At 64.6% G+C, this 16708-nt stretch overlaps 2 protein-coding genes and 1 pseudogene across 22 annotated transcripts in view; all 3 read left to right on the top strand.

Moving 5' to 3' along the window:
* The window catches only part of UBAP2L (ubiquitin associated protein 2 like), a 43697-nt gene extending 40729 nt beyond the window's left edge, over positions 1–2968 (top strand). For 11 of the 21 annotated variants that reach the window (XM_077841402.1, XM_077841418.1, XM_077841412.1 and 8 more), the window contains 4 exons: positions 134–201; positions 676–873; positions 1318–1368; positions 2052–2968. In XM_077841402.1, coding sequence (XP_077697528.1) covers positions 134–201; positions 676–873; positions 1318–1368; positions 2052–2147 — 413 coding nt within the window. In that variant the 3' untranslated portion in view covers positions 2148–2968. The remainder of the gene's footprint in view (positions 1–133; positions 202–675; positions 874–1317; positions 1369–2051) is intronic. The other 10 variants (XM_077841422.1, XM_077841417.1, XM_077841416.1 and 7 more) reach the window with 3 other exon arrangements.
* A 3907-nt stretch (positions 2969–6875) lies between these two features.
* LOC144279866 (uncharacterized) lies at positions 6876–10661 on the top strand (annotated as a pseudogene).
* Positions 10662–12287: 1626 nt separating this feature from the next.
* HAX1 (HCLS1 associated protein X-1) lies at positions 12288–15850 on the top strand. Its single transcript, XM_077841297.1, has 8 exons — positions 12288–12611; positions 12958–13181; positions 13513–13718; positions 14018–14063; positions 14433–14548; positions 14827–14977; positions 15133–15286; positions 15687–15850. The coding sequence occupies exons 1-7, from the start codon at positions 12559–12561 to the stop codon at positions 15249–15251; spliced, it is 915 nt and encodes a 304-aa protein (XP_077697423.1). The 5' UTR covers positions 12288–12558; the 3' UTR covers positions 15252–15286; positions 15687–15850.
* The last annotated feature ends 858 nt before the right edge of the window (positions 15851–16708 follow it).

Here is a 16708-nt window from a genome sequence, read left to right as displayed (position 1 = left end):
CATCCAGTGCTGTGGCTCCTTCCTGCCTGGGAGTGGCGCTGGTTCACCTGGTAACCTCAGGGTGCCCACCCCTGCCCTGCCTGCTGACGGGAGCTCCTGCCTGATGCTGACTTTTGGGTTCCTCCCTCCACAGGTGTATCCGTGACATCCAGTAACACGGGAGTGCCAGACATCTCGGGCTCAGTCTACTCCAAGACCCAGGTTGGTATCTCGTCCATAGTCTCTGGGCAGATAGTAGCTGGTGTGGGGGTGCTCCGGGGGACCTGTGCCAGGCTTTGTGGGAACTGCAGGCCTGTCTGGGTGTCTGCACTGCAGCGAGGAACATGCCTCTTGGTCCAGTTAGACACTCGCACGAGCTTGGCTCGCGCTAGTGCACTGCGAGCCACTGCCGACGTTGCGACGATGCTGGCTGGACCGAGAAGCACGCTCCCAGCTGCAGTGTAGACATGCTCTCTAATGCAGCGGGCTCTGTGGGGCGATTGTCTCTCCACCCGGAGGCAATCCGGCTGGGTGGGATTTGAGAGAGCGGCAGGAGATGTTTTGGGGTTGGGAAACGTCTCCCGTCTGAAGCATGCAGGGTGAAAGAGCCCTCGCCCTGCGCCGTCTTAGACGCAGGCGTGTGCTAGGGTAGACCTGCCTGGCGCCCCTCACCCCCCCGTGGTGTCTCCTTGGCAGCAGTCCTTCGAGAAGCAGGGATTTCACACTGGAACCCCGGCAGCCTCGTTCAACTTGCCTTCAGCATTAGGCAGTGGTGGCCCCCTCAACCCCGCAACGGCCGCAGCGTACCCACCAGCGCCATTCATGCACATCCTCACCCCGCATCAGCAGCCTCACTCCCAGATCCTCCACCACCACTTGCAGCAGGACGGCCAGGTAAGCAGCCCCCCAGCCCCCTGCCGGGTTATTTCCTAGGGCTCTCTCTCGCTCCCCTGGCCCCCCTTCCCTTCCCTTCTCATGCCCCACAGCGGACACATGCAGACACGCGGTCACATGCACACACTCGTTCATGCCTGCACATACACACACGGCCTGTGAGAGGAAGAGGTGAGGAAGGCCCGGGGTGCACTCAGCTGGGGGGTGCTCAGCGCCACCCCATTGCTGCTGGGCCGTACCAGGTACGTTCAGCCATTGCCCCTCCCCCCGGGAACATACCTGGTACGTCCTGACCTCCCCGTTCCTGCCAGTGGCGGCTCTGCAGGCCAGCAGTGGAGGGGTTAATGGCCACCCCCACGATCCCGCCGTAGCTGTCAGGTCTAACCGTGGATTTCTATTGTCATAGTTTGTCCCTTTATTTTCCATATCCTGGCACTGCAACAGCTTCCATATTTGCAGATGATTCTGTGCTGCCAACGCCAGCAGGAGGACCAGGTAATGAACCTCTCTGAATGGTAATGCCTTGCCCCTCCCCACGCTGCCCCCTAGGCCCCTCAGCCCCCAATCAGCCCTTCATACGCTCCCGAGCCCCCTATGGCCGCACCACCCTGCCAGGCGAGGAGGGAGGCCCCCAGTCAGTAAGTGTGCACACTCACACCCGCGGCACAGACACACACGCCCATGCTCACACCTGCCCGCCCCCACCCCCGGTTCCCTGAGCCGCAGCCCTGGCGGAGCCCTCCAGCTGCTGCTGTGTGGTGGTGTTGGAAGCATTCCTGGTCTGGAGGAAGATGCGCGGAGTGGCTCATGGGGAAGGGGGAGGCGGGGGGCCCAGCTGGGTCGGGGGCTGTGGGCTGGTGTCAGCCTGCTGCACTGGGCTAGAGCCGTGCCGGGGCGGAGGGCCGCAGCAAGTTGGCACCATGGCTGTCTTGTGCAGCCCAGAGCGATGCTGTGGCCTGGAGCTCACCTGGCATGGTGAGCATGGGGCAGCTCTCCTGGAACTGGTCTCGCAGGTCTGCAGCTCGTGCTGTTAAGCGCCGGTGCGGGACTCCTGGGTTTGAGGGCAAGGCACGGCCTGGCCTGTGGTGTGCAGAGCAGGCCGGGCTCAGGACCCTGGGGATTCTTAGGGCTTCCAGCTCGCCCCAGTAACCCTCTGCTTCCCCTCCAACCCCCCTCAGAGCGGCACCGGACAGCGCAGCCAGGGCAGCTCCATCCCCCAGAAATCCCAGGCCAACAAGTCCGCCTACAACAGCTATAACTGGGGCGCCAACTGAGGCTGCAGCGGCCCTGCGCACCTCGCCACTCGCTTCTGGAAGAGAAACGTACCGAAAACGACGACAAAGGAACCCGGGGAGGAGGGAGCGCCCCCTATCCCCCGGCACAGCGCCAGCAGCCCCCGGGGCAGGCCGGCCACTTGGCTCTGCATTGTGTCTGTTTTCAGCCACCTTTCCTGTTGTATGTAATATAGAATTTGTATTCTCTCTCTCTCTCTCTCTATCTCTCTCTGCATTCAGACTGAACCGTTTGCCGTAGGGGCCTTTTTTGGTTTTTACTCCTTTCTCTCCCCGACTTCTCCCCCATCCTGCTGCCCCCTGACCCTGGTGGACCTAAAGGAGTGGAAAGCTGCAAGCCCACCTACAGCAAACCCCCTTTAATATTAGGAATAAGAACAGTAATTGATATGAACAGCATTGTCCGATGAATTAGTTGAAGTGTTTTTTGTACTGTGTTCTAAATTTAATGGATAAATGTGTCTTGTATATAAAAACGAAAACCCCACGCCGTCCTGGAGTCCTCATTTCCTCAGCACACTCCACTGCTCCCACAAGCCCAGGAGGGTACGTGGAGGGAAACCCCTCTTTATTTTAAGTTCTTCATCTGCCCCCTTCCCCACACTGGGCCCCAGGCCAGGCCCTTCGCCTCCCCCCTTGCACGCTGTAAGTATATTCTGCTTTTGGGTTTTTTTTGGTCTTTTTTTCTATGCAGTCCAGATCTTGTATTTTTCAGTTGGAATTGGTCACTTCAAATGAAGCCCCCGTGCGGGTTATTTACTAAAAGAGAATAAAGATCACAAAGTGATGTGTGTATTTTTTAATACCTACCTTCTGAGCCTTGATCAGGATTTTTGGCACTGGGCCCTGGAGCACGTCATGGATGCTGGAGAGGGAAAGCGGCGGGCCGGGCCCTGTCCCGGTATATTGATGGGTAGTGGAGGAGGCCAGGCCCGCTCCGTCTCTGGGCCTGCATGTCCCCTTTTTGTCTTGAGATGCTGACCCCTCCCCTCTGTGGTCCCCAGGCATCTCTGCCCTTTCCAGGGCACTCATCTTGGTGGGCCCAGGTGCAGGCATGTTCTCCTGCCCAAGGCGAAGCAGTCACTGGCTGCAGGCAGTGACCCAATGGGGCTGTTCTCTCGTTAGGAGGTCTTTGGTTAGTCCCCACTCTGAGGCTGCCTGTCTACCGCATGCCACTGCCAGATGGGCAGGCCCAACGCCTCCTTACTGCCCCCTGTCTAAGGCTGTGCAGGGGTTCTGGCCCGAGTCCCCCAGGGCCATTCCCCCACTGTGCCTCTGGCAGGGGATGGTGCAGGAGTCTCTTGGGCAGAGGCTGCCACCCAGTGGTGACTAATAGACTAGCTACTGCTGACTTCCCTGCGTGGGGAGGATGGGGCTGGCTTTACAGACCCCACGCTGAAATCCCAGTCTGGCTACGGTGCTGCAGGGCCACAGCTGGGCTGGGTGCGGGGGCCTCAGCTGCATGGAGCCAGCTGGCAGCTGCCCAGGCCCTCCTCCCCCCCCTCCCCAGTCCCAGCCTCGCCCCAGAGCGTGGGTTCCCCCCTCATTTTTTTCCCAGGGCTCCTGCCTTGCAGTGACCAGTTCTCCTTCTCTCTGTCTTGGAAGCAGTAGGGGCTGGTGGGTTGTGGGACCTGTCTCGGGCTTGGTAAATTGAACAGGCGGTTGGTTGGTCGCACCTTGGTTCGTAATGAAACCTACTGGAGACCAAAGAGCTGACATCAGCCAGGTTTTTTGCTGAAGTCAGTCACGTGGTGCAGCTTTTCGGTGCAGCATGGCTCAGTACGCACCCAAGGTGAAGCTACGTGTGTCCTCCAGGAGCAGGGGTAGGCTGATCTGACACCTTCCAGAACTCGCTACCTGTCCCTAAGGTCCGACCCATCAGTTTGTTCCCTTTCCTTAGCTTCTTGCTCTGTCTGTGCCTTCTCTTCGGTCTGGATACTCGCGTGTGAGGTACTGCTCCAGTCCCCTGCTTCTCCCAGGGCAGAACGTTGCTCTCTGCACCTGTGACAAGTTTCCTGTTTGCTGATACCAAAGCTGACCTCAGCTCTGCAAAGTGCTCTGGGATTCGCAGCCATTTGGGCCCAGGAATGGTTAGAAATCCCTGTGCGTCTTGGCGATGCGTGCTGGTGTATGTGGTGTGAAGAACACAGATTGATGTGATCTACCTGAGCCTGGCCCATAGTGATCAACCTGCTGGGGGCAGGAGCGGCCCCTTCCCCAGTCAGGGGGCTTTGCAGGGGGTGCGAGTGCATGACTGCAGGGGCCTGCGCCAGGCCAGAGCTGTGTGTGGCAGTGGCTAAGAACAGCCAGGCTGGCCCTTGGTTCCTCGAGGGGTGTGGCTCCCGCCGGTCCCCTGCCCTTCCCGGTCCCCAGTTGGTGCTGTGCTCCCCAGTTGGTGCTGTGCGGGGCCCTCAGCAGCAGGGTCCTGTAGGCTCCAAGCTGCGCCCCAGGGGGCAGTTAACCCTTAATAGGGCTCAGGGCAGCTGTTCTTGCAGCAGCAGGACTGTGCAATGGGGGGTGGGGGGCAGATAGGGAGCGAGGGGGTAGCTGTGGCCCGGACACCTCATTGTCTGACAGCCCCTTTACCCCAGCTCGGCTGCACCAAGGGGCTGCGCAGATACCTCCCTGGGTGGGAGACCTGGCTCTGGACCACAGTCGTTGGGGCTGGAGCCTCAGCCTGTGGCAGGCCCTGTCGAGAAGGGAAGCCGTGGCGGGTTGTCCCTAGGCCCAGCGGAAGCAGGCGGGCAGGAAGTCTCCCCTGTACCTTGCTGAGCTGCCCGCAGAGAGCTGGGGGGGGCCTGCCTTTCTAACCCAGAAGCTGCTCAGCCCCCCACGTGCACAGCAACGGATGAGCAAGAGCCTCTTCCGGCTCCGGGCCGCCTGACGGTGCCCCAGTGGGGGAGGGTACAGCGCCGGCTGACTGCACCCCCCGGGCTGGGGCTCTTCTGCAGGGAAAGGCCAGGTCAGACCCGGTGGGGGGCAAAGACTGACCGAGACCTCCCGCTCCTGCCAGCAGTATTGGGGGGAGGGCAGATCCCATGTGCCAGGGGTGCCTTCCCCATGGGAGGACTTTATTGAATATACCCTGGGCAGGACGAATGAGACATGGGGGGAGGTTACCTGGCCCCGTGGCGGTGTGTTTTGGGGTGGGGGCGGTGCTGGGGGGGGGCAGTAGAAGGCCAAGCCTGTGCCTGCTCTGCCCCCTGTAATCACAAGTCCTATGGCTGCTCTTCTGGGTGCTGCATGGCAGGACAGTGCCCGTTTTCAGCCTGTCCTCATGGCTGAGTCCCTGCTCCAATCACAGCACTGGGGAGAGGGGAGGTGGCGGCTGGTGGGGGGATACCTGGATGAACCCCAAAGCGCAGCATCCTGGCTACTTGTGGTGCAAGGTACCTGGCACTTCTCTAGATGCGTGTCCTGGCCAAATGGGCTGTTCCCCTCCCCATCCCTTGGTCCCCGGTAGGTGGGTTGGTGCATGATCCCTGCCCTCAACAGCTGGCACTTAAGACACGTTGCCCGGCTCACCATTGGACAGTTCAATCCAAACCTCCGGCTTCTCGCTGCTCCCTGAGAGGAGCAAGGAACAACCTGCTCTCAGCTGCCCTCTGCACACAGCTGGCTAGGTCCAGCACCTCGGGGTGAACGCAGACAGGCCACTTTCATTTGGGGTCCCATGTGCGGATAGAAAGCTGCAGGGTCTGGGCAACCAGTGCCTGTCAGGGCATGGGGTCTGGCCAGCCAATGCCCATGGTATCTGGGTGACTGGTGCCCATCAGGCCATGGGGGTCCAGGCTGCAAACTTGAAACAGAATAAAACCCCTGTTTTATTTGTTTTTAAATCTCATTACAAATCTGCTGCTGCTGTTTGTTTGTTTGCAAAACTCTTTTTTCCCCTTGAACAAAACCTGGCTCTGGGTGCCGAACGACACCTCACCCCCACCCCGTTCTTCCTGTTCTCCAGCTGCCTGGTTGCATCCCAGAGGTGGCTGAATCCATCACTGGCTAGTTTGTAAAGTGCTTCTGGATGCAGGATTCAACTGGTGTGGCTAGAGTCCTGCTCACCCAGCAGTGGGTGCTGCCTGCCCTCTCCCAGAGCCTCATCGCTCTCACGGGCCACCAAATCCCAAAGGACACTGGAGTTTGCTCGGTCTCGGTCCCAGCCCCACCCAGAACATGAGACAGCCAGCGCCATGCTTGCCCCCGGTCATGCAGGGGTTAAATGGCTCCCTCCCATGCCAGGGCAGGTTCTGTCTAGATGGCACCTTAAATAACTCAGTGGCTCTAAAGCACCCGGTGATGACACGCTTGGGAGAGTGAGACTGTGGTGGTGGTTGGGGGTGCCCAGGCCAGGCCATGTCGCACGGAGACGGAGCAGGGTCCTGCAGGTGGAGGGTCCAGGGAATCAACCCCACTTTGGCCTCTGCTTCCAACAGGTCCAGGTGGGACGCAGTAGCCCCGGGCACCCTGCAGTCGGCATCATCTCCTCAGTCGCTGCCCCGGTCCTGTCGGGCGAGGCTGGGAGGCCCCGTCACTCTGGGAAGAAGCCCAGTGCACGGGGGAGCATCCCCCCAGGAGGGACGTGTAGGGATTGGCTGGGGGAGGCTGATGGATCCAGCAGGACCGGCTACGCGGGACCCAGTGGGATCAGCTGGGGATCCCTGAGCCGCCCCGTGGGACTTGGACTCGGAGCTCTCTGACCCGCTGCTGGGAATGGAGCCAGACGCTGCCTAGCCCCCCTGCCTGGGCCCTGGCCCTGGCCAACCTTGTCCTGGGAGCTGGGCTGCCACAGCCAGGCCTCAGAGAGCTGGGAGCGGTGACGTCCCGCAGGGGCCGGGGCCCTCCCGGCTTTTCCAAGTCAGGCCCCTGCAGGAGGCATCAGCCCAGAGGGCCCTTGGCCTCTCGTGCCTCAGCCTGCAGGAGCGGATCAGACGCTTCCAGAAGAGCTTGGCTGCAAGCGAGGAACCCAGCCCCCGGGCCCCCAGCCCCAGGGCCCGGGGCGGGCGGGCCAGGAGCCGAGGCCCAGTGGAAAGGACTGGCCGCCCCGCAGCAGTGAGGAGAGCGTCCTGTCCAGCAAGGCCCCAGGCTTGTGCCCCAGCAGCTCCAGGCCCCCTGCCCAAAAGGAGCGGACGGAACCAGTTGGGGAGACGCGGCCTCCGCCCGGCGGGGCCAGGGGCCCCAGCGTGGGGCCAGGCTGCTCTGTGCGGGAGCAGGTTCGCTCCATCGAGCTGCGCTTTGGGGCGAGCCAGGCTCCCTGGGCGGCCGCTGCCCCCCGAGGCAGAAGTGGGCTGACGGGGGCCCCAGCGAAGCCGGGCAGCCTGGGGTGGGGAGCAGGAGCCACGGCCCCCTGGGAAAGGGCAACGACTCTCAGCCCTGCCAGCTAGGCTGTGCCTGCCCCAGCCAGAGCCACCAGCCCCTGAGCGGCCCCAGGGTGGTAGGAAAGACAATGCAGCACTTCGCCTGGGGGCACTGAGGGCAGGAGCCAGAGCTCCAGGGCTGCCCCAGGCCCCCCCAGACGCCGGCAGACCCAAGGCGGCCCAGGGGGAAGGTCCAGCTGGTGAGGGGCTGCCGGGGACCGGGCCTGCTGGGGGGCCATTGCAGAGCCACCTGCCCAGGCGTGGACCCCTGACATCCTCCCTGCTCCCTGCAGAGGGCAGGGCCCCAGAGCCGCCCCCAGCCCTGCCCCTCGTTCCCTAGGGCCTGGGGGAGTCCGACGGGGATGACTCTGACTCCACAGAGTCCTCACTCACCACCCCCAGTGAGCAGAGCCAGCCCCACGGCCGGAGCTTCGCCCTCAGGTGGGTAGCCGTGTTGGAGCCGGCCTTGGGGGTGCTCTGGGGTCTCCCCTCCAAGCCATCCTGGGGCTGGGGAGCTCTCACCCCCTTCTGCTATGCTGGGAGGCCTAGCACCCTACCGGTACCAAAGCCAGGGTCACTCCTGTGCCACGTGCCCCTGGCTGGGTGGGTGAACATCGCACTGAGAACCCAACGCAGTCACCCTTGGCAGAGCCGGGCAGGACCCAGGAGCTGAGCGGGAGGGGCAGGGGGCAGGGCTCTGCCAGGGTGGGTGAGGGCCTTTGGGGGGCAGCTGGGGTTGGTGCTGGGTGCCTGAACCCTAGGGAGATAGCGGCAGTGCTGGAGGGTGCGTGTGGGTGCTGGGGGGCAGAGGTGTGAGGTGCTGGGGGCGGGGGATGAGTGCTGGGGAGCAGGGTTGGTGGGGGCAGGCGTGGGTGCTGGGGGGCAGTGTTGGGGGGTGGGGGGCAGGCGTGGGTGCTGGGGGGCAGTATTGGGAGATGGGAGGTGCCGGGAGCAGTGTTGGGGGGTGGGGGCAAGTGTGGGTGCTGGGAGGCAGTGCTGGGGGGCAGGCGTGGGTGCTGGGGGGCAGTGTTGGGAGGTGGGGGGCAGGCGTGGGTGCTGGGGGGCAGTGTTGGGAGGTGGGAGGTGCTGGGGGCAGTGTTGGTGGGGGCAGGTGTGGGTGCTGGGGGCACCGTGGGGGGACGGGCCCCTGGCCGTGATGGGGTTTCTCCTGCCCCCAGCCTGGCCGAGCTGATGGAGTTTGGCCTGGACGGGAAGGAGGCGCCCCTGGATGAGGGATGCTCAGCATCACTGAACTCCAGCCTGTCCAGCCTGTCCGTGGTGTCCCCGATCCCAGCCCAGGACCTGGAGCAGCTGCTGGAGGAGGTGAAGGGCCTGGGAGACGAGAGCCTGCAGGTATGTGCCACCCGAGGGGGCGCCGTCTGTCTGTCTGTCTGTCCCCCTCACCCTGCGCACGGGACCCGTCCTTCCGGCTGGGCCCCAGGCCCCAGGCAGGAACGAGCCAGGTTGGGTGGGGTCAGAGTGAAGAGCCTTGGGCCAGGGCTTCGCGTGTGACAGGGGCTCCCCGTCAGGCCGGGGCTCCCGTGTGACCCCCCTGTTGGGCCAGGGCTCTGTGGCGGGCAGGGGCTCCCCGTGTGACCCCCCCGTCGGGCCGGGGCTCTGTGGCGGGCCGGTCAGGGGCCGGGTAGTTAAAACCGATCCTTCCTGCGGCCTGGGATCCAGCTGCCAGAGGAGCACGGGCCCGACATGGTGCAGCTGGTGGGGGCGTGTCATTGCCCAGCCCAGGTGCCCAGGTGCAGACCGGGATGGAGGGGAGCCTTGACCCCCACCTCCGGGGTCTGCAGAGACCCTGGCCCCGAACGCGCCTCTCTCCCAGCAGCACCTCAAGGAGATCCAGGTGCTCGTGCTGCACAAGGACGAGGGGGCCGGGCTGGGCTTCAGCGTTGCAGGGGGGAGCGACCAGCACGAGAGGGTGACGGTGAGTGCCGGGGTCCCCCAGGGAGCAGCAGGGGGAGGGGAGCCTGGGGCCGGCAGGATGAGAGTGGAGGGTGGGCTTTGACTCTAGGGGCTAATGCAGCTCCCTGCCCTGATTCCCTGCAGATCCGCCGCGTCTTTGCCAGCGGCCTGGCCGCCCAGGAGGGCACCATCCAGCCGGAGGATGAGGTTCTCTCCATCGACGGGCACTCGCCGACAGGCTGCAGCCATGGGGAGGCGCTGCAAACGCTGCACCGGGCCCAGGCCGCCCGGCAGGCCATTGTGGTGCTGCGGAAGGGGGCAGTGGATGGGCTCCCCAACGGCTCCCTCCCAGCGCCGGTCCCACAGCCCCCTCCATCAGCACCGGGTGAGTGACGGCCAGACAGGGCCCTGAGCTGAGCAGGGAGGGGCTGGCGTCTGACAGCTCCATCTGTCTGTCTCCCCGCAGACGCCACGGTGAGGCCCATGCAGGTGGTGAAAGATGCCAACGGACTCAGATTCAGCCTGGATGGGGGACGGGGGTCGCTGCAGGGGGACAGGCCACTGACCGTCAAGAAGATCTTCCAGGGTGAGAGACCGGGGTGCGGGGGGGGCAGCGTAGGGGTCTGGGCTGCGGAGCTGGCTGAGATGGAGAGGGAGGGAGACAGTGGCGGGGGGAGGCTGACTGGGGTGGGGGGGCCGCTCTGCTCAGGAGCAGCTCCCAGCCCGTCGCTGCCCTGCGGGTCCCAGCACCTGTGTCATCGGGGGGCCTGGCTGTACCGTCCCAGCAGCCCCACTGGGGAGAGGACGCAGGGACAAAGCCACCCATTGCAAGCAGAGAAATCCCCCCGCCTCCCGGGCTCTCCCTGCAGTGTGTCTCTCCCCATGGTCCCTGGGGCCTGCTTCATCACCCTGGCTGCATGTGGCCCCAGTGCAGTCCCCAAGACGACATGCCAGCAGCCCCTCGATCCAGGTCCCAGGGTCCAGGCTCGTCACCCTGGTGTCTCCTGCAGGGGGCCCTAAGGACCTACTGCAGCCTGGGGACGAGCTGCTCCAGATCGGGGAGAGGAGCCTGCAGGGGCTGATGTGGCTCGAGGCCTGGCAGCTCATCAGGGCCCTGCCCATGGACCCGTCCAGCTCCTCGTGAGAAAGAGGGGGAAGCCCTGATGGCCGTGAGACCTGCACCCAGACTGGACTTGAGCCCCCAACAGCGCTGGCATCTCCAGATGGCTGGGGCAGACACAGACATGGTTTTCTCTGCTGGGGTCTTGTTTCCTGGGCCTCAGTTTCCCTGTTCATAGAATGAGGAACATAATCCTGCCTTCGTCTGGCCTGTTTATACCATGAGCACTTCAGGGCAGGGACAGTCCCTGGGTGACTGGGCTGCGCCCAACGGGCCCTGATTTGGGTGGGGATCTGGCATGATGGGGACCCTGATCTCGCTCAGGGTCTGTGCCACGCTCAGCACAAGGGGTGCTTTGATTTCGGCTGGGGTCTGTGCATGCCCAGCAGAAGGGGCTCCCTGGTCTCGGTGTCTGGGCCGTGCCCAGCATGACAGAGCCTTGCTCCTGGTGGGGACCATGCCCAGCACAAGGGGCCCCGCTATCTCTGGGGTGGGGGCCGCGCCCAGCACAAGGGGCCCCGCTATCTCTGGGGTGGGGGCCGCGCCCGGCACAAGGGGCCCATCTCTCTGGGGTGGGGGCCGTGCCCGGTACAAGGGGCCCATCGCTCTGGGGTGGGGGCCGTGCCCGGCACAAGGGGCCCCGCTCTCTCTGGGGTGGGGGCCGCGCCCGGCACAAGGGGCCCATCTCTCTGGGGTGCGGGCCGCGCCCGGCACAAGGGGCCCCGCTCGCTCTGGGGTGGGGGCCGCGCCCGGTACAAGGGCCCCGCTCTCTCTGGGGTGGGGGCCGTGCCCGGTACAAGGGGCCCTGCTCGCTCTGGGGTGGGGGCCGTGCCCGGTACAAGGGGCCCATCTCTCTGGGGTGGGGGCCGTGCCCGGCACAAGGGGCCCGCTCGCTCTGGGGTGGGGGCCGTGCCCGGTACAAGGGGCCCCGCTCGCTCTGGGGTGGGGGCCGCGCCCGGCACAAGGGGCCCATCTCTCTGGGGTGGGGGCCGTGCCCGGCACAAGGGGCCCATCGCTCTGGGGTGGGGGCCGTGCCCGGCACAAGGGGCCCCGCTCGCTCTGGGGTGGGGGCCGCGCCCGGCACAAGGGGCCCATCTCTCTGGGGTGGGGGCCGTGCCCGGCACAAGGGGCCCCGCTCGCTCTGGGGTGGGGGCCGCGCCCGGCACAAGGGGCCCCGCTCTCTCTGGGGTGGGGGCCGCGCCCGGTACAAGGGGCCCCGCTCTCTCTGGGGTGGGGGCCGCGCCCGGCACAAGGGGCCCATCGCTCTGGGGTGGGGGCCGCGCCCGGCACAAGGGGCCCGCTCGCTCTGGGGTGGGGGCCGCGCCCGGCACAAGGGGCCCGCTCGCTCTGGGGTGGGGGCCGCGCCCGGCACAAGGGGCCCATCGCTCTGGGGTGGGGGCCGCGCCCGGTACAAGGGCCCCGCTCGCTCTGGGGTGGGGGCCGCGCCCGGCACAAGGGGCCCCGCTCTCTCTGGGGCTGGCGGGGGAGGGGTAACAAGGACACACATAAAAGGCAGAACAATGGGATGTGTGTGTGCTTTTTACAAGTTGTTACTTTTATTGTTTATGCTAATTTCTGGGGGGCGGGGCGGGGCGGGCATCCCACGTGTCCCGGTTTGACCCGCCCTCTGCGACCCAAACACAACAACGGGAGGGGCGGGGCCAGGCAGCTGCGCGGGAGAAAAATCCCACAACATTTCACGACTCTTGCGTGATTTGCTTTACGGCGACAGCGGCTGCCTCGGTTTACGGCAGGAGGGAGACTAGGAGCACGACGTGGGAGGTTGCGCTTTGCGGCGGCGCGCCCGAGGATCGTGGGGAATCGCCCGAGCGTCGGGCTGGTGTCGCTTTACGGCGGCGCGGCGCCACTCAGGCCGCAATCGCCTCCCCGCGACAGGGGGCGGCCGCGCTTGACGCGCGAAGGGGGCAGTCACGGCAGCGGCCGCGCTTTGCGGTAGAGGCGGCAGCGCGACAGAGGAGCCGTCTGGCTTTACGGCAGTAGCGGGATGAGCCTTTACGAGCTGTTCCGCGGGTTCTTCGGCTTCCCGCGGGGCCGCAGGTTCGAGACGCGGAGCCGCCTGGAGCAGCAACGTCCCGCCGGGCTCGGCCCCCCATGGTCCCCCGGCCCGAGCCCAGCAACCATCTCCCCGGGCTCGCCCCCCCCCCGTGGCCCCCGGAGCCTGGCCCCCCCCCGTGGCCCCCGGAGCCTGGCCCGGCCCCCCACTCGGCCCCCTCCGGAGCCTGGCCCCGCCCCCTACTCGGGCCCCCCCTCATCAGCCTGGGCAAGGCCCCCAGAGGTGCCCTGCCTCGGGAGTGGGACATTCCCCCAGAGGGTGGGGGGCTCTTCCCTCCTAATGCTGATGCCCTTTGCCATGACTCCTTCTCTTCTCCACCCCCCCTCATAGGCCCCGAGACCCTTTCTTCGGGGGCATCACCCGGGATGAGGATGAGGAGGACGAATATGATGAAGACGGGGGCCCCTCATTTGGGGTGCGCCCCACCGAGGACTTTGGGTTCAGCTTCAGCGGGATGCGCTTCCATGACAACTTCGGCTTTGACGAGCTTTTCCGTGACTTTAACGAGCTCTTCAACGAGATGGGGGCCTGGACTCTGCCCTGCCAGCCTTTCGGTAGGGTGCTGCGCCAGGCCGGGAGCAGGGCTGGGATCGGCAGGGTCCAGGGGCTGCTGCTGGGCCTTTCTCTGTATGGGGCTGGGATCGGCTCTGAGCAGACAGCTCCATTGACCATGGTTTCTCTAGCCCCTGCTGTTTATGATTGGCATCATCTGCTGGAGTGAGCGCGTAGAGATAATGGGCTGCGAGTCAGGACTGAGGGGCACCAGCAGCCCTGGGGTGGAGGTAGCCCAGGGTTGGGACAGCAGCATGGGGGGATACACGTCACGGCTGAGGGCCGTTGTTAGAACAGGGGTGTGATGTGCTGCTTTCCCTCTCTGCTCCCTAGAGCTTCCTGCCACTGAGGCTGCCCCACCTGCCTCGGGCCACTTGAGTGAGGAGCAGAAACGGCAGGCGCTGCGGGACTCGATGCTCAAATATCCAGACAGTCACCAGCCCAGGATCTCTGAAGAGGGCACAGTCCCTGGGAGGGACTTGGGGGATGGTGCGGGCCTGGCAGCCCCAGGCATGAAGCCTTGGCAGCCATTTGCTGGGGTGAGTGAACACGCGAGCTCCAGCTCAGGGATGCAGCTCGCAGCCTTCACGTCTGGGTCTCACAGCAGCCATCTCTCTCTCATTGCTAGCATGGCAGGGGCGCTGCCCATGCTCTCTGTCAGTACCTCCTTAGGGATAGCAGAGGCCCTCCTGGCAGGTGCTAGCACAAGCTGGTGGGCATAGGCCTCCCCAGAAGGTAAGGCAGGTCTGTAACAAGCCATCAAAGGCCCCATCGCTTGCTCTGTATGCCACTGTAATGCCCCCACCTCTGTTAACTGGCTCTTTGCTTTCCATAATAGCTGGGAGAGATGCATCCGGCTCCCCCGAGTGCCAAAGAGGACAAAGGTCAGTGCCGATCGAGTCTGGGGGCAGCTTGTGCCCTGCGGGGACTGCATGATGATCTGAGCTTTGGGAGGAGGGTGCAGCTGGGACCCCCAGCCTGGCAGAGAGGCCAGGCCAGGCTGTGCTGGCTGTGGTAGGTGCTGTTCCAGAGCTCTCTGGACTGGGAGGGGACATCGGAGCCCTGAGACCCAAACTGCTGCACGGTCTGAGGCGGGTGCCCCAGCAGGTGGTTTGGCACGTGAGACACATCTTGGTGTTGCTGCTGCAGAGCCCCACTCTCTCCCGGGCCCTTCCCAGGATGCGGTCCCTGAGCTCCTGGAGGGAGATGCTTTGCCTGTGCTGCTGCCTTATGCACGTCCATCCTCTGCACAGATCTGGATTCCCGAGTCTCCTCGGAGGGGCTGGAGACGGTCCTGAGACCAGGCGAGCCAAAGGCCCACTCTTATTTCCAGAGCGTGTCCGTCACCACGGTGACGGGGCCCGATGGGGTGAGTGCTGCAGGGCCAGGGATCACAGGAGTGACTCCTCGGGGCTGTGTCGGGAAGGGCCGTCTCCTCTTCTCTCATTAGGGGCTTGCAAACGTGGTCCTGGGAGCGGGGTGTGTTCAGTGTGGCTCCTGCAGGCGGCAGGTGCGGCCCTCAGTGCAGTCACAGTTCCCACCCTGCACTGCCTGCCATGCCTCCTGGCTGCTGGTGACTTGGGCTCCTGCGGAGGGGCAGGGCTGCTCCAGGCTGGGTGTGACAAGGGCCTGCTGTCCCGTCCTCAGACCGTGGAGGAGCGTCGGACAGTGCAGGACAGTCAGGGGCGCAGAGAGACCGTCGTCACCCGCCGCAGAGGAGACCAGACCCTTGTCACCACCATCCCGGAGGGCGGGCAGGGCAAGGACCCTCGGGAGGAGGACACCATCCCGGATGATGGTGAGTGTGGACCAGGTGCTTCCTGTGTGGTGGGGCTGGGGGCGGGTGGTGATTGGAGCCAGTGGGGGAGTCAGGAAGAGGGCCAGGCCCAGCAGGGTTCTTGGGGACTGTCCGGGAGCGCCCAGCTCCACTGATCCCTTTCTTCTTTTCTCCAGAGGAGCTGGCGCAGTTTGTGGGTGACTGGCAGCAGCGGAGGGGGCTCCGCACTCCAGACCTGGGCGACACCTTCTCCTTCCTGGAGACCTTTCTCCGTGGCTGGTTCTCAAGCCGATAGCCCTGGCCTCCCTCGGAGGATCCCTGGGAGTCTCCGTACGTAACCCTGGGAGAGGGAGTGCCAGGCACAGACATCCCTACTTCCTAGGCACTGGAAGAGGGCGTCTTTCCAGTCTGCAGTGCCAGGGGAGAGGCCAGCTCCTCAGGGCCTGGGCCCAGGCTGTGGCAGCCGCTTGGGGGCTCTCGGATGGGGGTGGAAGAGGCCCTGTTGAGTCTCCTGCGCTTAGGGTGGGGCAGCAGGCTCAGGGAAGGGGTGTTGATAGTTCACCTGGTCCAACAGGTGGGGGCTGGCTGGCTGGCAGCTCTGCCCCATTGCAAGCCTGGCAGGTGCTTGCTCCCTTGGCTGTAGGGGACACCTGCCATTCTTCTGGGTCTGCTGCTGGATGTGGGGGTGAGCACCGGGGGGCACTTTCACTCCAGCTGCCCTGTATTGCAGGCATGTCTGAACCCCAGCAGCGAAACCCGAGGCTACGCCAGGCCCTGGTACCCTGTGCTGGACGGGCTGCCTGCTTTCCAGGGGGATCACTGAGCTGCAGTCCCCTCCTGCCCCTGCGGGGGGTGCCATGTACATGCAGAGGAATAAAGTCCATTTATGCCACAGGCTTGATGTGAGCTGTTTGGGAGCGCCTGGTACCCACCAGTGCAGGGCAGAGCCCCTGTGCCACTCACTCTGGGGGAGCTAGAGTAGAGAGGGAACCAGTCCTGGGTGCTGGAAGGGTTGGCACCTCCCCTCTCATTTGCAGCCACTGGCAGGAGTGAGGTGGGGTTGGTGGCCTGCCTGGGCACAGGGCTGGCACCTGCCAACGGGAAGTGATGGGCATGCACCAGCTCTGAGAGCTGTATGGCTCTGGGAGAATGGAGACCCCTTAGCCGGGTGCTCAAGGCAGCAGCCGCTGGCGTTGAGCCTGGGGCGAGGGCACGGCCCTAGGTGTGGGGAGCGGGGCTGCTCAGGGACAGAGCTCAAGCTTCCCCCAGCTGCTGGAGCATCCCCTGAGGGGTGGAGAACCCTCGGCCCAGAGGCGAACACCCCTGTGGCAAACGGCTCAGGGGCATTGCTGGCAGCAGGGCCTGCCCACCCTGGCTCTGTGCCTTCCTGCCTGCACTGCCCCTACCTAAGCCAGCTAATTACACACACCCTGGCTCTGCTAACACCTCCCCTGGGCCCTTCTCAAGTGCTGGGGCTGTTCCAAGGCCAGTTTAATTAGCGCTCCTGAAATGCCAGAGCCGTCTGCCTGGCACGTTGCAGTCAGGGCAGGGACAAGCTGCGGGGGGAGCAGGTCAGGACTGAAGAGCACAGCAGTGTGGTGGGAGCCTACACAGTACTCAGCAAGACCCGTATGGACTGATCAGGGGTATAACGAGACGTCGGGCACTCTGACCCATTTGGGGGTCATCAAACCCCTGGCTGCTGTAGGGAGGAGGTTGCTGTCCCTGCCCCAGGATCATAGTGGGGCTTAT

The sequence above is a fragment of the Eretmochelys imbricata genome, chromosome 24 (assembly GCF_965152235.1).
Source record: "Eretmochelys imbricata isolate rEreImb1 chromosome 24, rEreImb1.hap1, whole genome shotgun sequence".
Classification (NCBI taxonomy): domain Eukaryota; kingdom Metazoa; phylum Chordata; order Testudines; family Cheloniidae; genus Eretmochelys; species Eretmochelys imbricata.
The sequence above is the reverse complement of the archived record's forward strand: the minus strand, read 5'-3'. Positions and strand labels throughout refer to the sequence as shown.